At 45.2% G+C, this 22,831-nt stretch overlaps 1 protein-coding gene across 4 annotated transcripts; it reads right to left on the bottom strand.

The window, feature by feature from the left end:
- Positions 1–1,668: 1,668 nt before the first annotated feature.
- Positions 1,669–14,967, bottom strand: LOC129596435 (uncharacterized). Of its 4 annotated transcripts, none has more exons than XM_055493713.1 (3): positions 14,628–14,967; positions 2,056–3,778; positions 1,669–1,971 (listed from the first exon to the last, which is right to left on the bottom strand). In XM_055493713.1, exons 2-3 carry the CDS (start codon positions 3,776–3,778, stop codon positions 1,961–1,963), a joined length of 1,734 nt encoding a protein of 577 aa, XP_055349688.1. In that variant the 5' UTR covers positions 14,628–14,967; the 3' UTR covers positions 1,669–1,960. The 4 variants fall into 4 exon arrangements, with proteins under 4 accessions (XP_055349688.1, XP_055349687.1, XP_055349685.1 ...); XM_055493712.1 differs by having other exon boundaries at positions 1,669–3,172; positions 3,239–3,778; XM_055493710.1 differs by having other exon boundaries at positions 1,669–3,778.
- Positions 14,968–22,831: the final 7,864 nt, after the last annotated feature.

Below are 22,831 nucleotides of genomic sequence, written 5' to 3'. Positions count from 1 at the left end.
GGTTTCCAAGCGTGTTTTTGAAAGTAACTCAGGTTATTATGTTTCCTGGTGTGACGGACGATCATATCGCTGTATTACTTGAGGAAATTTGTGGTGGTGAACGAATACAGAGAGACACTGTCCGAACTGTTGTTCGGGCTGCTGATTGCTTCGAGGCGATATTTCCAGAAGCCGCCGAAATTGCTAAAAGGTAAGAATTACTAACTAAATATGGCAAACAGGTTTTAACAACTAAATAACACATTTTTTTTATTTGGCTCGGTTTGAGTTTCTGACGCCGCATTTTGATCGCTATGCTGCCCAATCGGGCGGGACATGCATTCCGGGTGCCGTAGCTCCGTTCAAATTTAGAGAGGAATGGTTTGACATCAAATTTTGTCCAGATACTCGGAAAATGTTTTATTTCATACATGAACATCAGGACGGAGAATGTCGTGGGTCGTGTCCGTTAAGCGCGATGGTTAAAAATCAAAACTATGTAAATAGCTTTCCCCCAACCAATTTCTTAGCAGGCTTGAATGACCCGGGTGAAATACTTTTGGAAAGCTTATGCATGGAACTGCGTGTTGTGGTGTTTTGCTACTTGGACGTCTTTGATCAACACCAACTCCGCAGGTATACAGCTAGACTGCTAGCAGTGCAATGCAGGCCGAGATCTACGTGAGGTGCCTGCAGCTATATCTACCGGAAATACGGGACGAGAACACAACAGGAAGACATAAAATCCTCTTTTACTCTTCCCAACACCAAAAATCACCAAAAATCACTATAACATCGCTCATACTATGACACAGAGATGTGGCTGACAAGCTGACATAAAACACACCGCGAACTGAGCAAATTATCCGTTGATAATTTGCATACTGCTGATACGCTGATACGCTGGCTCTGAACCGGATGTACGTGTGCACTCGGTAAGCACTCGTACATCCACTGCTGAATATACCTGCAATATGGCTGCATACACTGGCAAATACATACAAAACACGTATCACTGGGCGATCCTCCGCAAGGCGGTACGAGACGTCTATAGCCTGACCACCTCCACGAAGTCTCTCTCATGCCACTGGGTGGGGTGCCGAGGTCCCCCGAGGCCCGGAAGCCCCGAATAAGCAATGCCAACAAACACAACTTCCCCTGAACCGACATGACTTCACCCGAAATCACGGAACATCTCCCGGAGACCTGAAACAGCCCGTGAGTATCGCCGCGGGGACGGTCGACGCTACGTCGCAACAAGCACCAGCCGATGCCTGCAACGAGTCAACGTCTTGGCTTGTCCACTTGGTTGGCTACACCTCACATCGTGTGTGATCTCACTCTGTCGCGATCAATGGAGCTGATCATGCCTGCTCAAGCTGGCTGCACCGATTGACACTGCCTAGACGAAACCGACGATCCTCGAAGTATTCGACACTGTCCAGTCAAAAGAGGCTGAATTTTCAACTTCTCTGCGCCATTTTCTGCGTTTAAGTAGTTGTGCTATCACTGACCGAGTAATAAAGATTGGCTACATAATTGGCTAAATGAAATGAATATGTGCTCTGATAACGGTAATGCTTTACTGCGATATCTCTGGCACTCTGTGTCTTACAATGAAAACAGTTAAAAGACATCATGGCCGTAATGGCGAATAAAATTTGGCTTATGGCCTTAAAGTTAATTTACCAAAAATAAAATTCCATCGAAATGAAAGAACGCTAATTAATCATTAATCAAAAACAGGAATTTGGTCAGTTATGAGAAACAAAAGAAAAATACCGGAACTCCGCTGGCGGGTACAATCCATCCAGTCCAAGCGGGACATTCCAAATCCGACTCACAAGGGCCGTATCTGCCCAAGGAGTATCCAATCCAACTCGCACGAGCCGTATCTGCCCGTGGAGTTTCCGAATTTTACTGATAAATGCACTGATGCATCTCTGGCAAGTATGAATGGCAAATCACTGATACATTCCCCTCAGTTTGCATCTGGAATGCCGTCCACACTTTCGTCAGAGTGCATTTCGATAACTTTACTGGCTGTATCACTGATAATGTCTGTGTCAGTTTTACCTGCTGGCTTCTCTGATTCAACCGGTTCCGCTGGTGGTTTCTCTGATTCCACTGGTTTGCCGGTTGATTCATCCGTTTTCTCTGATTCTGCCGCTGCCGGGATAGATGTATCCATCTTATCTGCGTCACTGATAACATTACTCTCAGCAAGAGTAGTGTTCTGCATCGCTGCCGTTGCCAAGGTGAGTTCCAACGTAACTTTCTTCTTGGAAGTATCTGGCGCCTTCTCTGCGACTTTCTTTGGCGGTGGCTGATCCGGGCTGGTAGGTGACGGTGCAACACTGCGCTGACCATCACCCTGGCTAGAGGAAATCTCCGTGATCCCTCGCTTTTTAAAGTTGCGATCCAAGTTCTTCTGATGTTCACCGATAGCGTCAAATGGATTCCGAACGAATGGTTTCGGAATTTCCCTGGCTAATTTCTCTTCTCTGGCTATCGCTGCGTTATACAACCGTTTCTGATCAATTTCATTCAGTGGCGTGCCAATTCCACGGAAATGACGCACCATACGAGCTGGCTCTTTGCGATCATATACGAAACGATTGCTGTTCCACTGGCCTAACAACGCTGCCAACATTCGACCAAAAAAGGTACGAATTTCCTTGAATTTATCCGGGTCTTCCCATTGCATCTCTGGAAGTTCTCTGGCGATTTTCCAGATGCGGAGGCAGTGTGAAGCTGCCTTACATCCAACCAAAAACATTGCGGGATTGGCGAACGGACTGATCCACTGATACAAGATATCCAAATAATACGTTTTCCCATGATACATGAACTGCGACAACTTCTCGTAATCAACTTTACTGATCGGGTCACTGAGTTCATTCAAACCCAGATAACCTGCGAGTCCATTCTGCCGGATATCTGCGTATGCATAAAACAGTTCTCTGCCGTAAGGCTGCTCTGTCTTCCAGTGGGAATTTCTCATCGCTGCGTATAAATCCAGTTCGCGTTCAAACTCGTGGAAGTCCTGAACCACAAGTGTAATCGCTGCATGATATTCTGCGGAGCGTCTCTGATTACTCAAGTCCATATGCTTCATAATCATTTTCACATGATTTTCCACTGAATCCAACTCTGGCATAACTTCCTTCGGATCTGGCTTCTTCTCTGATGTCTGTGACGGGATTGAACAATCATCTGACACTGATGCAATACTGGCTGATTCACTGTAAGTTCTTACCATCTGTAGCTCAAACTGTGGACCACTAAAAGGATTATAACTAATCCTTGGTCCTCCTCTCTGGCGCTGCTCTGGCTGACTGCTGCTTGACTGGCGAGAATCACTGCGCTGATCCCGTGTCACATCCGCGTAACGCGTCTGCGACTGCTGCTGCTGAACTGGACGTGGCAATAATGGGGCGCTGCCGGTTCGCTGATCTCGATGAGCTGTCACTGGCTGAGGTGGACGACGCTCATCCATTTGGCGCGGTTCTGGAGGTGGAGTCTCATGATTCCACAACGTAATCTGCTTGATATGCTGGACAACTGCGCTGTAGACTCGCTGATGATAACTGGGATTGCGCTCCACATACTGCCACAAATCTCTCTGGCGTAATCGCTCGTATGCGTTGAGATTTCCAAGAACAACCTCTGATACGAGTGCGAAAACCTGGCCATCTGTGTCTTCAATCGCTGTCAGAAGACATTCTGCGCATGGGCGACGAAGAGTATTCTGATAACATCCGCTGCACTGGCTATCGTAATACTTGGCATAAGCCATCTGCAAGGAAAAATGGCAACAATTAACACTGATTAAAGGCGATGATTCCATTGCTGCGAAAAATGGCCTAATAACTAAATTAACAATTAATTTAGCTATTTTTTCTCTGATAATAATTTAAGCAGAATTCCTAAAACGCGGAATCTGATTAAATTCTCTGATAATCACTGCGAAGTACGGTGCAATACGATATGTACTACGCCGTACACTGCGCTAATATCCAGTGTAATTCTCTGATATTTCTCTGATTTTAAAATAATGCTACCACGCAATGCATGTAATGTGATATTAATTCTCTGATAATTCTCTGATTTTTCGCTGCTACCAATGCAATGCGTGATGCGTATTTCACTGATAACTGGCTAACCAGCAATGCAATGTCGTACAGTACATCTCTTATGATCTCTGATAATAGACAAAATTATACAACACAACACGATGTTGTGCCATGCAATGCGGTGCTGATTAATACTGACACAATTCTACCGATTCACTGTACCATGCAATGCATTGATTTATGGAGTTCACTCTGCGAAGCTCACTGGCAAACTGCTTAAGTTCAGTGAACACTGAATAAAATATTAAGATGACCTAATATGTACCCCATACCAGTGTTTCTCTGGCAATAAAGTTATGAAAACATTATTAACTGGCTGGGAATCGCGGTTTACGACGTTTCTGGCGTGTAAGTTTTTCCACAAGATCTGCGTCTTCTGCGTCTGTCTCTGATTCAAGAGGTTGGGTTAACAAATCATTCGGCGTCTGACGATGCCGTTTGATTTTAACTTTGCCTTTACTATTTGCTGTTATTGTCCAACTACCATCAGAATCACTGGACGATTCTGATGTATCTGTCTCTACACTGGCTTTCTTCGATTTACGTTTTACAGATTTTCTGGCTTTATTTTCTGGCGGAGGGGAAGGTTCCCCACTAGCTGGCCTATCCTCTGAGCTCGTACCGGTTTGAGCAGTAATGCCCGAATCAGTACTTGAGTCGCTGACTGGCTGAATTACAGTACTATCCGGTAACACTTTATCTTCGCTGATATTTTTTGGCTTTTTCGGCACTTTTAACTTCATTTTTAAAAGTCCAGTTGACGGTTTATTCTCTGATATCGGTCTCTGATTTTTGGCTAATTTCGCTTTTGTTAATGGCTTAATCTGCTTGGTGTTATCAATATCGCTGAGTATAATGCGAGTTTTAATTGGCGTACTAAACTCGGGATCCTCTGGCGTATAAGATTTCAAACGGTCAATGGCTACAACATCTGAGTCGTAGGGAAAATCTCTGCGGATAATGGCGACTTGATTCTCTGATGGAAATTTAACAACTTCAAAAGGGCCGTCGTATTTAAAACGAAGGTCCTTTGATTCACCTTTCTTCTGTTCCTGGCGCAAATTAACCAAACTGCCTACGGTAAAATCTGGCTTAGACTTTTCTGGTTATATGCCTCAACTTTCTTTTTAAAATCATCATCGATATACGCTCTGGCTGCGTCATGAGCAACATTTAAACGATACTTGAATTTCTCCAAGTAATCGTCGATGTTGTCATAATCCTCTGGCAAATTTGTCTGCGTGATTGTGTCACCTGGAAGTGACTGTTCTCTGGCATACAGCATATAAAATGGCGAATGATGAATTGTCTTCTGCACTGTGCGATTATATGCTGCCACAAGAAATGGGAGAAATTCATCCCATCTCTTTTCGTTTGCTCTGCCTGCTAGCATGGATAGGCCGTCGCCTATCCACTGCATCTGCCTCTCAACGAGTCCTCTTCCCTGCGGGTGGTACTGTGGTTAGCGATGACCAGATCAAAGTACCTTCCTCTATGATCGGTCACACCTGCTAACGGTTGAACGTCTTTTTCTATTTGGAAGACCGGTGTGAACATCAGCTTCTCCTTAGCTGGTACGAATCGTCCCATTTTGACCTTTACGCGTATGCAAACGGATGGTTTAAGAATGATCCGTTGGTCGCTATAGACTCGGACGTTTTCCTTATCAAATCGCATCCTTTGCACGTTTGTTCGTCGGATTGTAATATCCTGCTCGGTTTCCTCGTTCACTTCATCGTCTTCGTCGAGGTCGAGCAGATCCTCTTGCTCCGAAAGGTCATTGACACCGGAATCTTCCGATGTCGTCGAATTGTCGCTTGAACTAGTCCGCTCTGAGTCTGATTGACTACCTGCATCATTGTTTGCAGCGTGACTAACTGAGTTTCTTTCAAGTGGGCGTTCATCGATTTCTTCTTCGGATGAAAGGTCACCTTCGTCACCCTGCGAACCGCTAAGTTTTTTCGCTTTAAGATTTTTGAGCAGAGGTTTGCCCGTTTCCTTTGTCTTTCTTCCGTATTTCGCTGCGATCCTCGGGTGGCTGCGTGCTACGCGTACTCTTGTTGATGACCTTTGCTCATCGGAGTTCGACCTTTCGTTATCTGGAGCAGTTCCTTCCAGTTTATCAATTTCCTCGAGGCTCATTAATCGCCCTCTCTCGATCGGTGGCCCTTCCTCACCGTTGTCGAGTGACTTTTGGTCGTCGTTTTTTGCCTCAGTTACTGGGTAATTTTGCCCTGCTGAGATCTTTTCGAGTTCCTCTTTGAATTTTGCCCACATTTCGCCTCGGTTCGTTAACATTTGTGCTATTTCCCAAGCTCTCGGTGATCTTTCTTCTTCTGGCTCAACAACCTCCTCATAGCCAATCGGTCTCTTAGTCCCGATGAAAACACAATTTGCTTTTAAATCTTCGGCTAAAAGTTCGTTGTTGGGTGTCATTTCATACATGCACCACTTTTCATCGCCTCGCTAGGGATACTGGGCTCCCTTAGGGACTGGTGCAAAGGTCACTCTCTTTTTCACTGGGTACCCAGCTGGTCCAACTTCTCTTCGTTTACGATACACCTTTAATTCAAGTATATCTTTATCTGGCAGAGGGGGAAATTCGGATTCCAACTCTTTCCAATATGTGTTGAAGAGTTCCAGGTCTCCTACTTCCAATGCCATGTAAAACTTTTCGAACAGCTGGTACGCTGGTGTGCCTAGTCCAGTTGGGAATATGATCGTTGTTCCTTCTCCCTTGTACAAATGATTGACACGGAAGTCCATGAACAGATCCGTCCTCGCATTTTCCCACAAGTCCCCTTCGTCGAGCACTTCGAAGAACTCTCTTCTGTATCGTGCCCGAACCTGGTTGACCTTTGGATCGGATGATTCCGGCTGGTCAGTACATTTTTCCCAGTAATGGAACCATCGCCCCCTTGTAACGATGTAGTTCCGGACGCAGGATAACCACTCTTTGTAGCGTTGCCGATGGTAACGCTCGACATGCTGGTTCCACATCGAAGTAGTCCTGCTGATACTTTTCGTTTCCTTTTGGACATGACCTTTCATGTCTTCAGTGGCTGCGTTGCATTTCGGCCATTCTGAAAAATCCTCTTGATAAGCTTCTCGACGGCATTCCTCGCATTTCCATTGAGGCTGCACTCTACACGGATCCTCATTGTATCCGTGATGCAACTGCTAATTCGTTCTTCCAGTGTCATCTTGTCGAGACATGCAAACAGGTTAATATTCTCGTCTTCCGTAACGTTTGGCTCTGCTTTACCATATCTCTGTTTTGGCTCTGCTTTACCATATCTAGAATTTTCACCATAGTCGGATGAGATCTCGATGACCTCCAGTTCTTTTTGGACTTGATGACCTTTCAGCTGTTTAATCGCTGCATCACGAATCTCGCTTATAAATAGCTGCTCATCTTCCATTATCCTTTTCGGAGATTCTCGTGACCTTTCAAATTTTTTATTATCCCAAACTTTGGTCGTTTTTATTCCCAGTGCCTCTGGTACTGGGATAGACTTTGCCAACTCCATTCCAAGCACGAGAGCTCGTTTCGCTTCTACGGCTGCTTCTTTTTGTATCGCTGCTATCTGTTCCAGCGTTAAGGAAGTTATGTCTTTCGTCGTTTATTGTGCCTCTGGTACTGGGATAACGACGTTTGCCCTTTGCGTCGGTTTAGTTGGTTTATCCAGTCGGATCGCTATTTCTTTTTGAATAGCTGTCATTAGCTCCAATAACGACGGTTGAGCGGATGAACCCCCCCTTCGTTGGTTCACCGCTTTTGTTCCCAGTGCCTCAGGTACTGGGCTAACCGTTTGATCCGACTTGGTTTTTACATCACCTTTTGCAAGTCCGGTGACCTTTCCGGCTTGAACTTTAACGGTCGATTTCGGTTCGTCTTCAACTTCCTCCTCTCCGTAATTATCGATCAATACGAACTTCTTGGCTAAGAAGTCGTATCCCAATAAGACCTGTACGTCATCGGTTTTTGGACGCACGTAGAAGGAGTGTTGACTGGTTCGCTTCCTTAAAGTTACCGGTGCCACACAGTAGTGTGTCACTACGAAGCCCGATGTGCCGCTAATTCCATTTATCTTCACCAGCTTATCTGGTGGCAGCGGTAAGATATGGAGACCATTTTTCTCACAGAAACATCGGCTAATCAGCGACGTTTCAGCACCTGTGTCCAGCATGGCCATGACCTTTGTGTCTCCAACCTTAACTTCGTGTGTATATGCCTCGATCCTTTTCGGTAGTCTCCCGTTTTGGACTTTAAGAGTTCGGATCATGCATTTAACTGGGATCAACGAGACTGGTCCCGGATCCATGTTAGAAGACACTTGCCCGTTCGCTAAAGTGCTATTTCCTTTCAATATCGAACTCAGGTGATCGATCCTATGTGGCACATCAGTTCGGATATCATAGAACTCCCTCTTCTTCTTCGTTTTCACATCACTGATCTCTTTTTCGGTTTCGGTTATTTGCCCCTTCGCAACTACCGGGTGACCTTTTGTGACTTCAGTGATGGTCTGATGCAGCATCGCCTCTTCGCAGGCCCGTAGCGAGGTCCGAAGGATGGGGGGTGCGCAAATCGGCTGCGCCAGTTGCGCCCTTTTTAAGTTTGGTCTGCGCCCATCGCGCCCGTATATTTAAGAGTGTGCGCCCCTTGCGCCCCGCATTTCCCTTGGACTTCGCTACGGCCCTGCTCCCGTTGCACAGCCGACAGTACAGGTCAAAGTCTACTGTGTGCAGGATTACGAAATTTACAAAACGCTTTATACAAATTTAACGCGGCACCGCCCTTGCGCCACGGGCGCACTCATTTCGGCGCCCGTTGCGCCCTTAAAATATCCCTTGAATTTTGTGCCCGCGCGCCCGTGCGCCAAATTCGGGCGCAAAATAAATTCAGAAGTTAGCCGAGGAGGAGGTGCGTGCGCCCGTGCGCACCCCCCCTCGCTACGGCCCTGCCTCTTCGCGATTCTCGTCCGGTCTGCTACCGTATTGCTGCATCTTATCGATAACTTCGCTTGTTATTTGATCAGCTCGCTTTAGATCAGCTTCTTCGCTATCCTTCGACTGATCAGGTGACCTTTCGTATGTGACCGTCGCGTATCCGTTTAGGGTCATCCAGTCGATCACCTTTGACGATACTTCATTGTTCGTTTTCGTCGGATCGGTTTGTGAAGACATTCCATCGGTTCGAACCGGTGATTTGTCATTAGCATCCTTTTGAAGCGCTTCCGTTAAGTCCCGTGACCTTTCCGTTGATTTTATCGAAAATCCGCCGTTTGGCGACTTTCGTAACGGAACCTTTTCGCCGTAATTCGGCGGTTTATCCACCAGTGGAGCATTTTCATTCAGTTTCTGATCAGCGAGTGTCTTCTTGTATTCCGTTTCGTTGAAAACCGGGACGGGTTTCTTTGACCCCTGAGCTGGTTTCCCGATAACCAACTCCTCGAGACGTTTTCTCTCGAACTGCGTCCGCAGCTGCTGCATATCCCAGTAAATGTTCTTTGGACATCCTCGCTTTCTGAGATGCCTTCGGCGTAACAGGTATCCACATCCCGTGGTTTCCGTTTGGTCATTATGTCACCTTTTATCACATCTGTTTACGCTGCAGCGTTTCTGCATCCTCAAGTGAGTCATCGGAGACCTGTTGTGCCCGTTCGCCTTCAGTAGGCTGCGCTTTTCGCAGCGTCAGTTCCTTTGCCTGACCTTTTAAAACGACCTGTTTGTCGTGACCTTTAGCGACTGCACTCGCTCCCTGATCTGTTACTTGCGCGGAGTCTGGTGACCTCTCGTTTTCCTGTTGACGCCGAAACTCTCCGAACTGCTTATGTTGCTCCTTGGTTTCTTTCTCTTCCTGTTTCTTTTCAGGTTCGCTTTTCGGATAATCTCATTTCGTTGGGCGCGCCGTTCTTTCAACTTTTCAGCGCTACAATACGGTGATGGCTCCTTCCAAATCACCGGACCACTTGCAGTACCATTCTGCTGTGGCTTCGCAGTACTATTCTGCTTCGCAATTCCATTCTGCGCAGGTGGCCCTTTATCCACCTGTGATGGCATCTTATAAGCCATCTCACTCGCAGTGCCATTCTGCGGTGACTTCGCGGTACCATTCCGCGGGAATTTCGCAGTACTATTCTGCGTTCCTCCCTTATCCGGTGGTTTCGGTTCGGGGAGATCAGCAGGCTCACCGGCGCCTACTGATCTTGGTCGTTTCCCTGATCGGCTACTTCCTGCAGGTCCGGGACTTGCTCGTTTTGCCGTCCCTGGCGGGCGCCGTTCGCGTCACCGCCGGCGTTCTGGTCGCCACCACCGTCGTTCCGGTTGGCGCGCCAGCCGCCTCCGTTCCGGTTGCCGTAGCCGCCGCGTCCATTGCCGCGACCTCTTCCGCGGAAGCCTCCTCTGCCGCCTCCGTTGTACCCACCATTTTGGCCACTACCATTCCCGTTACCTTGGTCGCCGCCGCCGCCGTTCTGCTGTTTGAACGCGGCCCAGCGGGCGACCAGGTCGTAGCCGTTCGCTACTGCCTGTCGCCAGCCGCCTCCATCTCGCAGCCGTCGCCATTCCATTGTGGCGAACAAGTTCGGGTTCCGTTCTGGCGGCATACCAGCGAACATGCAGCCCTGTGCGTTGTGGTTTCCCAATCCACAATTCTGGCACAGCTGCACGCCCTGGGCCACCCATCCATCAATTTGGGAGAACTTCCATTCAGTTCTCGGCCCTTGTTGCTGGTAGTTGCCCTGACGGTTATTGGGCTGGAAGTTGCCGTTTCGTTGGCCTCCGTTTTGGTTACCATTACCATTTCCGTATCCGGTTGATCTTCTTTGTTGCTGCTGCGGCCCCCCTACGTTCAGGGGGTTCGGCATAGCCGGAGCCACATTCTGAACTGGCCTCATCTGTGCAGACGCTTGTATCGCGGCCACCATCGCATATGAGACGGGCTGTCCCGTTTGACTGTCGATAAAGGTCGTTTCTTTCTGAACCGGAGCCGGCGTTCGTTGTTGGACCGGGGCAGGCACATATTGCCTCGGAGTCGATTCGACCTGGCCCGAACGGATGGTGATGGGATCCTGTTGATTTCGGTTTCCTTGGTTGACCTTATACTTGTCATCTCCAGCTGCCCAGTATCGGAAGAAGTCCTTTATGTCTGTCGGCGTTTTCAAGTTTCGTTGGACCCGCAACGCTTTTGACAACTCGATGTCCGTCTTACATCCTTCAATTAGGAATGCGACTGCTTGCTTCTCATTGATGATTCCCTTCGCTTTGTAAATCATCATAGCCTGGTAATACGGATCGAGTGTCTCTCTTCCAACCTGGAATTTTCTTCCCATGGCCTCTCGTAAGCCAAGGACTTCTTCATCGCGGTCGCCAAATTGATCTCTGAACTTGTCCATCCATTCGGTGGTGGTGTAGACTTTGTGTTCGGCATCTTCGATATACCGTTCCCCTTCGAACCAGGATTTCGCTGGGCCGCGGACAGCGCTCGCGATATCGATCAAGATCTGATCGTCGGTGAGCTCAAACGTCCGTTGCGTGTCCCTTACCAGCCGTGTCCACCCTCTCACTGCATCGCGGTCGCCATTAAAGGTCGCGAGCGTTGCCTTCCGAGTCATAGACTTCAGCGACCGGGCCAAGTCCTCGTCGCGGTTTGGTGCACGTTTCTTCGTTTCTACCTCCGTTCCTTCCTCCACTTCTTCGTTTCGATTATCCCTGAAATATCCGTCACCATGTTTGTGGACGATAGGGCGTTCATCCAGGTTCTCGTTATCCCTGGCTCTCGGATTCGGTTGTCGAACAAACGGAGGCCAGTCATCTCCGCTCGTCTGCTGCTGATCTGAGGGAGGTTGGTGATTCTCGCCGTCTTTTTTAGTTTCCTGGTCCTTTTTTCAAAACCACCAGTGCCACCACCCGTTCGCGGCGGCATCTGGAAATGGAAACTCCCGCCCCTTTCACGTGCCTTACTGTAAGTGGGCGGGCGTGTTTCGGTTGTGTCCCTTCTCACACCGGACCCGGACTGATGAAGCAGTTCTTCCCGGTGTTTATTCGTTATCCGGAGTCCCTTGTTTTCATCGTCGAGTCGCTTGACCCGATCGATTAACTCCGCTTTCTCTGCTTTCAACTGGTCCCTTTCTTGCTTGACCCTGTGGGCATAATTCTCAAGCTTGATCAATCGGCCATCCTTCACTTTATTAACATCTTTCAATTGATCCAGCTGTTGTTCCAGTTCGGTATATGCGTCGGCTGCGCACTTCAACTGACCTTTCAGCATGGTCGCCTCATCTTCGTGCGACATAGCTGTTGTCGTCATGCCAAGCAGCTCTGTCGACAATCGTAGTTCTTTCGTTTCCAAACTCTTCTTTTCTATTTCCAAGGCTGCGACCTTTATGTCGATGAGACGGGCTTCTTCTTTCCATCTTAAGCCTTGTGCAGCAACTTTCTTTATATCTTCTTTCAACTTTTCATTCTCGTCCTTGACCTTTTTAACGTCTTCCTTGGTTTCCTCAATTTTCTTTTTCAATCGTTCGCCTTCGGTGGCTGTGAGATCTGTTAGATCTTTTGCCACTTTAATGGCCTCATCGGCTCGTTCCTGATGGGCTTGTGATTCACTTTGAAAGGTTTAAATGTTTTCATCCCGTAGCTTCAGGTCCTTCCTGAGCTGATGGATTTCATTTGTTCCGGTTGTCAATCGCTGTGTAAGCTCCGTCAGTTTCTTTGCATGTTCATCCCGTTTCGATTCGGCTTCGATGACCTTTTGCTTCAACTCATCACATCGATCCCTCAATTCGGCTAAGTGCCGTGACCTTTCGGTTGTTTCTTCGGACATACTTTCGTTAAGGTCACTCACCGCCATTATTCCTTCCATTTCTCTGTCGTCAGCGATTCTCCGATTCTTCTGCAATTTGCTTTTGGCGTTCATATCAAATTTTCCATTCATCGGCTGCACTTTCAAGGACGCCCTGGTGTTGTTCCAATTCATATATTCGCGTCTCAAGCGATCCTAACCGATTCTGATATTCCTGTTTTTTCTGGAGGACTTGACCTTCCTTTCCTCCAGTGACCTTTCCAAATCTCAGATGCGCATTTTCAAGTCGAACGTAGGACTGTTTGGAGATGGGGATCGTACATTAACGATCTTCCCTATCTGATAACGTTCAATCAGATGTTCGGGAATATCTTTGAACGGGGTCAGTCCCTGTGATCGGTCAGCTTCCTTCATTGCCGTGTGGAATGACATATGCATTGTCGTGTCGTCGCTAGTGAAATACGATTCGTTTTCGCGGCTGAAGTTTTGGCTTCGCATCATTTCTTCAAAGGTCATCGGGCTCTCGAAAAGATCGTCAAGTGTGATTTCTTCGTTGAGTGAAAGGTCACCCAAGCTGTGCTCATTCAGTTCCGTTTCCATGTTTTCCTTTTTGTCCAGTTTAGCAGGATTCACCTTCTTATCTTTCTCCGTTTCAACAGGATTGAGTTCCACATCCTTCTGTGATGTGGGTTCCATTTCTTCCGGTTGATCAGTGGACCTTCCTTCTGTGGTGATCTCCTGTTGGTTCACTTCGCTACCTCCCGCCACAGGCGCGGGGATGCGCTTCTGATCATCGCTGGAACTTTCCTGAGCGGACACTGCTTCGAGTGCCTTTTGGTACGTTGCATCAAACCCTCGTGAATCCTTCTTCACGGGGACTTTTGGTGCTCTGGTGTTCCGTTCATGTGCGACTGGACGTGTGTATGGGTGTAAGTCTTTTTTGTACAGGTCTGATGCGCCTTGCTGCGACCCGCGGGAGCTACGGCTCCCCTGACTACTGTTGGATGTTGGTTCGACTGGTTCTTTATCCATTGTGATCGTATAGTTTAGATGCACCTGTTTGCTTTGCTCATACACACGTTATAATACGGTTGATCAGATCCCTAAAGGTCACTTTCTGTTTGAGTAATTTCGTTCAAGTCCCTTCTAAAGGTCACTTTCTGGAGGAAAACTTCGAGAGGTTTGCCCTCAAAAATCACTTTTCCAAGAAAAACTTCGAAGGTAACTACAGTTTAGACTGATGACTTAATTTAAAATGCGGACTGCTTGATCGGTTCAACTGTCAAAGGTCACTTCTGAGGTCAATGGAATCAAACTCGAATCTCAAAGGTCACTTTTTGACTCAAAAGTTCAATCTCAGATCTCAAAGGTCACTTTTTGCACAATTCGCTTTTAATGAAATCAGTTCCTTCTTGCTGAAACTAGGTCAGTTCGATCGAAAATTATTCGATTATATCGTTCACTAGCTTATAATTAGGTAGCTAGCTCATTTTAACCGGTTAAAATTTCGACCAATCACAGCACGGATAACTGACCAATCACATGCGCCCACTTAAAATTTTGACCAGCCTGACGTCACGGTCAACGACCAGACATGCGCATCGTGTGCAAAAGTTCAACCCCTGTCTACGCTCAGCTCAATCTGACCAATGAAAATTGCGCCTTATTGCGCTTAGCCAATCAGGTGGCGGATAACGGTTTTTTACCTGTTTACCTTTCCGTCTGCACAAGGAAATGATCCAGATGATCCAGATTCGTCTCCCCGCTTGTATGCTGCCAACCGGACGGTTGTGACTCTCCTATCCGTTAGTCCCGTCCGCCCTCGGCAGCTCTTACAACCGTTTTGGTGGAGCTTATGGGCAAGATCCGTGCACCTCCTTCGGCGCTGCCTTTCTCCGCAGGCTTCTCGGCTCTTGTGCCCAACAGCCTCGCCCCCGTTTGGGGTTCTCGCTGCCTAGCAGTGGCTGCAACGCCGGTACTCCGTTTGGAGTAACCTTCGCCGCCACCAGCTGCCGTCTGACTTGCACAGCACAGAACAAGTATGAGTAAGTTCTCCGTTTGGAGATGCTCACTCAATACTGTCACTGACGCTGGGTCCGCGCAATGAGGAGCTCGTTCTTATCCAACGATTTGAAGAACCAGTGCCTTACTGGTTTTAACTGGAGCAATATCGCTCCAGATCAGGTATGGCCGTTCGCCAGACAAATCACAATGGCCGTTTGCCAACAGATAAACAACTCAGAACCGTCTGTTCACGGCTCTGCTACCATATCACAGTGGATTCAGGAAGAATCCAGGACAGTAGCCCAGACTGACAGGACTCTGTGGAGTGTGTAACGTTACGTACTATGGGATAAAAGCACAACGCTCGCCATCCAGTATACGTAATACACTTTTATTAGCAGTTTCGATCGTGAACCAAAACACACTCAAAACACACCGATATTCAATACGCTCAGAGAGCCACATTCTACCCGCTCTCAACAATACAAACTGCACGGCGCATAGTGAACATCATGAACAGCTGCCGTCAGCCAATCAGAAGAGAGACACGCCACAGACGGTAATTCCGTGGGGAAATCCCCAGTGCGTAGTGCAACGAAGCACTCGGGAACCCGCCTAGCGTCACGTAGGTGGACGCAGGGCAGCCATCGCCTCACAGTAATTAACAAGTGTTTGCGATGGTCGTTCGGTTAGAAACCCGCGAATTATAGCTTCCATAAACCGATCGTCTTCCGGTTTTTTTCTTTACCTGATTTAAGAGTACTTCACACAAAGGAGGGCAGCCTTCACAAAGTACTTGAAATTTAAAAAAAAAGCTTGGACTGTTTTTTTGCAATGTATTGTTGAAAAACTTTCACGAAACACTTTAGCTACAGGCACGCCGCACTCGTAACTACTCGATCCACTGCGCCATTATAAACGTAGCTGCAGCGTCGATATACAAATAAAAGTGAATAAACCTAGAGCCCAGTTTCAAGAAATACTTGTTAAATCAAATTAAAAATAAATGAATTTAAATTACCGTATATGCCCAGGCCGCACATTTGCGATGATACCATTTGCAGACATGCAGCGCACTGGCTGGTGTGGCGTGGCTTAAATAAGTGTTTTGTCACTGGTTTTTTACCGCAACAATTGAAAGAAAGTGGTTAAAGCTTTTTTTGAAAATTTTAAATACTGCATTTACGCGGCATTAAGTTATAGAGAAATTCCCGGGACCGCCCGCATCAGGCGTCGGCTCCAATGAAGCCAAAGGCACCTGGGGATTTCTCTGTCCCTTAATATCGTATGGATACGGTACTCTTTAAAGGGTGAGAACTACTTCATCAGGCGAAGAAAAAAGCCGGAAGGAAAAACCGGTTTGTGGGGACCGCATTTCACGACTGCCCAACCGAACAACCGCCCATTCACTTCCTTTCCAAACCGAGGTGACCGTACGAGTACTACGATTTACTTTATATTTACTTGTTGCTGGTAGGCTTTATTACAGTTGCCGCACATTCCCGATAATTTTGTCGCAGAATAAACCTACGAAGTGATATTATTCGAAAACATTGCTTGATATGAAAAGACGAACAGACACAAACAAGCGAGGGTATACATTATGTGCGCCGCCGCCATGCGCATTTTATGCAGTTGTAAGAACTGCCGTTAGAAATGTTGAAATAAATCTAACAGCGACAGTTTGTTTTTAAAACATTAACAAACAAGTGGTATTTTAAAATTAATAGCGGCCTTGCAGTAAGTAGTATACAACGAGTCTTGCGGGATTATTACGTATCCGACGACATCGCACGGGGGAGGTTCTGTGGTGGTTCCGGAGTAGCGTTCCAGATCCTCAAATACAACCTGTTTTGTTTGAATGGTTAGGCTTTAACAATTTGGCTTTAACATTGTAGAACAAAGTGACGGTGGACAAAACTAATTGCAAACTGGTATGGGATAAGCAACAAATTATTCGTAGACAAAACACCGATGCCACTTGACATTTTTTGAGAGTGAAAGTATGAATTGAGTCAGGTTTCTGTATTCCTATAACTTGATAACCTCATTAACCTGTACCTATATAGTATAGTTTATATTTTTATGTACAGATAATCGGTAGTACTTACTTAATTAGGAGCTACTTGTTGCTATATCTGGAGCTTTGACGTCAGAATTAATTTTGGTATCTTTGTACTACAGTATTTTGATTTACTTTCATGCACGAACGAATTGTTTACCTGCGATCCTGCATAGTAAAAGGGTTTTCTTCGGCAGCCGTAAAGTTATTATCCGTTCCCGCTGACGTCTCTGAAGTGGTCGGCATTGCGGTGACTTGCCAGAAAGCTAAGCACACTGTCCAAAATATAAACAAAAATTTTGTTTTCCCACAATGCATTGTAAGCACTGCTCAGTGATTATTGCTGAAAGTTGCACTCAGTTCTTCTTTACGTGATTTGTGATAAATGCACCGAAGTGGCTATGCGCAGGAGTTTCGTACTGCGGTGCTGTACCGGGCATCCTACGTTACATAGCAACCACAGTATTAAATGTATGATCGTACTTACACGACACCGCATCGTACTTGCACGTACGATGTGTTAAGTTAAATTTTTTTTTTACCTTCCCTGAAATCTGTTTGGCCCCTGGGGGCCGGGGGGTTCTCTCACCGCAATTTTATTGATATCAGCATGTGCAAAACATGAGCTAGGATGATTGAAGACGCTGAGAACCTCAACTTCTAAATTTTACCTTGCAGCAGCTATGGACTATCCCTTTGTACGGCATTTGTATCTTATTCTTGCAGTCGGTGAAGTAAAGACTGCGTTGGTGCTCGTACAATTTGCCACCATAATACAGGGTCGTCGCGTCGAGTGTGTGCGGTTGCATAAAATAAATTCAGATTTATTTCTGTAAGCAGTTTTTTTTCATATCCACTTTGCACGTTCCTTGTGCAGCTTTCCATTTCGGATTCATCGAAAATCAAACCGGAATCTTTTTACGTGTCACGGTGTCAGTAAGGGCAGGGTGGAGCTTGAGGAGAGAGAGTAGCGGGCATTTTTAGGGGGTTCATAACGCCCATCTAAAAACTTTAAGAAGTGATATTTTTGCATGGACTTTTTTTTAAAAATTAGTGACTGACCCAAAAGGTGTTCTCTATGGGGAAACAAAAGATAAGAGGCATTATTGAAAAACTATGTTATCGCTTGTCAGCTATCGGACGATTACAATCTTTTAAATATTATAAACTAAACACGATTATTTCGTGGATAGCAGTGTGTTTTTTTCGGAAAAATGGAAAGTAATGCTTTGATTCCCGTTGCCTGCTCTTCAGCTTTTTGCAGCAAAACTCTATTAAGAAATTTGCTATATACTGTACAAAGAACTAGCAAAAAATAAAATAAAAATTGTGTGCTACCCTGGTAGCTGTTTGCCCGCACTTGGCGCGACCACCCTGTACCATCGAATCGGCTAGTTCACTGGTGTAGAACTGGTGCACTTAGTACGTAATTAGCACGGCAAAAGAACATGCTGACTGGTTTCTGTGTTAGTTTCTTAGTAAAATTCTTTGCATTGATTTACGTTACTCAAATCCTTAAAAACGTTAAACGGTTTTGCAAAAGACAAAAAGTAATTACTTTTTGTGAGTTGCAATAAAAGCGATTTTTGCGATAAAAGGGTTAAAATTGGTACATAACATCGCACTTCGCTCGAGTGAAGCCTTTGTTTTCTGGTATTTTATTTAATTTTTAAAATCGACAGTTGTTTACCTTATTAATCGAAAGTTGTTCACCGTATTTCCGAATATGCTAGAAAGTAAATGTTATAATCATTTATTGCTAAACCATGTTCCAGAAAGCGCGACATTCGCCCGACATTCGTTGTAATCTAAAGTTACATAGGAGTTTTTGCATTAAAACTTCGCGTGTCAACTTCGCGCCTCGCGCGGATTTGGCACCTTCAATAAACTCTGAACATGATACAAGCACAAGGTCTATACTATGCGCGGCGCTTCAAATTTTCAGGTCTCAAAAACCAAAACGTTTTTTGTGAATTGCAACGCCAATAGACCGGCCTTGATCCAGAACTGGCTCACATGATTTGCGTTGTCAAACGTTCGGCCAGAATCGTGCTGACACGATGCCGCAAGCGATCCAACCCACTTTCAAGGTGACTTTGAAACTTTGAAACGTTTCGCCTGGAAACAATACATAACATAGATTATTAGGCACACGCAGATAGCTAAAAATACTTATTTTCGCATTTTTTTTTCGCATTTTCGTGCCATACCAAGTGCTGGCAGTAAAGCTCTTCCTTTCAGTTTATTTAATCAGTTTGAAATCTTCGCTTGAATATTATTCGCAGTCACAAAAATGTTGAATGTTGCAGAGCACGTATACTCAATTGTTAATAAACCATGCTCCAAAAAGTGGTTTTCCAAAAAATTGTTATAATATGTTGTCTGTATTTTTTATAAAATTTCTAGAAATTTCTGTAATATGTATTAACGTGAGGCTACTTTGCATTGGACTACACCTTTTCTTTGGACACATGAAACATCGGTGTTTTTTCCTTTTAGGGAAGTGACCCAGTACATTGTACTAAATTTGTTTACCTTTACGGTGCGCTTTCAAGCCAGTTTTAGAAGTCCTTTTTGGCATTGTGTACTGTATTCAAATAATTTGTATAGAAAGGTGTGAACTCAGTTTGAACGCGCACGGAATTACGAGGGTAGCAAATATCAAAATAATTTAAATTAATTTAGGTGTACCAAACGTCCCATTATCAAACGTTTTCCTCATAATGTTGCATGTACTGAAAAGGTACTCATAATGTTGCATGTACTGATGTTGCATGTTGTAAGTCCTCATAATGTTGCATGTTGTTTTCCTCTAACACCGATTCAGACCTTTATTGTTTTTTCGAGTTTTTAAAATGAGCATTATAACATTTTTGAAATTCATTTTAAAATTTGAAAGCATTGCTAGAACAGTGGATCGGTGTAAGAACGTTTATTTTTTAACTTCTGCTACCGTAAACTGGGAATCGTTTCAACTACATTTTTTTAAAGCAATTTCCTAACAATTTGGCCAAAAAAAAGCACGCTGGCTTCGCGCGTGACTTTTTTATTTGATGCAATTTTTTTACAGTAAACAGCATAAAAAAATTTGATGAGAATACGTACAGTACTACTTAGCAGAGCATATTACTTTAATTTCTGCAACCAGATTGGATTGCTCGTGTAACGGCAACGTGGCGTAGTGGAATGTCACATTTCTGTTTCTAGAGTGCTGACAGTTGTATTACCATCATGCGCTGGTGGTCCAACTGATACAAAGGACATGTATCCGCAAACGTCTTTACATCTTTTTTTCCATACATTTAAAAATTTCCTTCAATAAGGAACCGAGGTAATACATAAGTAAGTACGCTTAATTACAATCAAATGTAGAAGGGGCACCGCGACATTTTCTTCGGCGCCGCTACATTTTGCCAGACAACTATCCGCAGGACATTTGATCCCAGACATTTTGCGACAAGGTCATCTCGTCGCGCGACGTTTCGCCCAGGGACATTTAGTCGGCAGGACAACTTACCGCGACATGGTTTGCTGCGAGGTCGCTTCGACACTGAGGCTTTTCACCATGGAGCCGTTTCGACGAACGGACATTTTTCAATTTACGGGGTGTCTACAATGCTACAATCGTGTCTATTCATTTTGTCCACCGTTCATTTTGTGCACCGTACACTGCGTCTACGATAAAATACGAGTATTGCGTACTATGAGAGCGTGTACACACATAATCACATTCAAAACTATGATTTCAGTTTATATGGCAGATATTACAATCTTTTATTGCAAAATTCTGCGTCACTGCTGCAGCAATATCGAATGCGATAGTTTGCATGTGATACGGCTGCTATGCTTAGTTCTTCGCAGCTGTTAAATCATGCGTTTCGAAATTCAGCGGGTAAGTAAGCAAACCGTATGCAAGCGATTGATTTATGCACATAATACAGCACGCATCTATGCTGCTTACATCTTACGCCCAGAGTGCCCCAGACCGTGTATATTATGTGTTTTATTGTAACTAATAACAATATTAAATCAATTTTGATAAATGGTGATATTGTATTTAATATTAAATGCAAAAAGCGTAGACCAAATGAATGGTGGAGGAAATGATCCATGGACAAAATGATTAGAGGACAAAATGAATGGCGGACATAATAATAGGATGCCGTCTAGTGGTGTCAACCACTGTATACAGGCAGCCCTCCCTGGATCCAACTGGATGCTCTGCTTGCATACACCGGTCGTACACTCATAAAGCTGTATATAGGAGGGAAAACCATGTCAGTCGAACCAATTCATGGCACTGCAGCCGTCATTCGGCTGGAGTGTGACGTTACGGCTGACGGAGAGATCAGTACGATAGGAATAATTACCGTAATAATCTATCCTACCGACCTACTCAACGACAAAGAATGAGCTTATAATCGCAATGTGGCATAACTAAGTCTACGAATCTAGCGAAGCGAGAACTGCATCTCCGACGATATTTTAATAATTAGAAACTCCGAAACTGCCAAAACTCGTAATGAGAGAACTGATGATCAAAGTACTGCTACGCACGGACTTATATAGACACGGCGCTTCCGTGTACAAACAACCAAAGTAAATCCGAACACAAAAGAGAACGATCGAGAAGGTACAGCGAATAATAGAAAGTACGATTAAAGCCGTCACTTTACGTACGTATCGCTACAGTACTGCTATATTCCGTCACGGCAGTACATGCGGCTAAATCAGGCGCGATACATAAGCACCATGTTATCCACAACGTAAAACTCCAGCCGGCTGACGGCAGCATTGCAGGAGAAGGGTTCGACTAGACTGCTTTTTTCCCAATATAACGATCAATGGTCTGGATCACTGGATGCATTTCCATGGCAACGATCATTGAATAACCATCGAGCTTACTGGCATATAAAGTCATAATCAATTGAAAATTAACTTACTGGTGCAGATGCGGAAATGAATATTGTAAACGTGTTTTCCGGCAATTTTTCTTCTGCACCCAGACAATTGGGAGTGAGACACACGACTTTTCGCCGCTAAGACATTTTGTCGCGGGACACACGCCGTGTGTCACACGGACGCTGAGGCACTTTGTACAGATATTGTACGTTTCGTACCAGTGAGAAAATGGAGCATGTTTTTTTTGTAGTGATCTGTAGTCTGGAGACAATCTGAGGAGACACCATTGTGCTACAACATTTTGATAGTACACACCCTGCGCAAACCTTAAAACCACCTAACAACCCAGAACTGACCAAACCAAGCTAGACCAAGTATGTTTATCCTGGCGTTTACGGGTTTTCTACAGATGCAATAGACAAAGAGGGTGCTGAAAGTTGTGGGCCTGTGACACATGCCCAAGCGGGGCATGAGGTTTAATTAGGAGAAAGAAGTGAAATAAAAAAAATAATTAAACTGAAATTAAGAAAATCAATTACTCGTATATTTTTTCGATGTTGTCGAATGCATAATTTGTATCTGTAACTTACTGATACGTACAAAGTATGTACGTACATACTGTAAGTACATATTTAATGGTTTTTCTGTTATGCACATCGCCACGATGCTTTGTGCTATATTGCGTAAATGTACACAAAGGTCACAAAACGACTTATTCCGGCACCGTAAATATGTCTAATATACTGGTCAATCGCGCCAAGTGTGGACAGTTTCTCTCAGAATTTACCATTAGTCAGCCGTTGACAAATAAATAAATATTTAATTGTACTTTGTTGCTGTATCTGTCCAACATGTTTTGCACCAGGAGTTGCTACGCTTAGAGGGTGTTTTGATTTGCTGGAATATTGAAATCCGAGCGGACCGTGTAACAAATGTGGTTCG

The sequence above is a fragment of the Paramacrobiotus metropolitanus genome, unplaced genomic scaffold (genome assembly GCF_019649055.1).
Source record: "Paramacrobiotus metropolitanus isolate TYO unplaced genomic scaffold, Prichtersi_v1.0 Parri_scaffold0000089, whole genome shotgun sequence".
NCBI classification, from domain to species: domain Eukaryota; kingdom Metazoa; phylum Tardigrada; class Eutardigrada; order Parachela; family Macrobiotidae; genus Paramacrobiotus; species Paramacrobiotus metropolitanus.
Note: the sequence above shows the minus strand (reverse complement) of the source record. Positions and strands in the feature narration are given on the sequence as shown.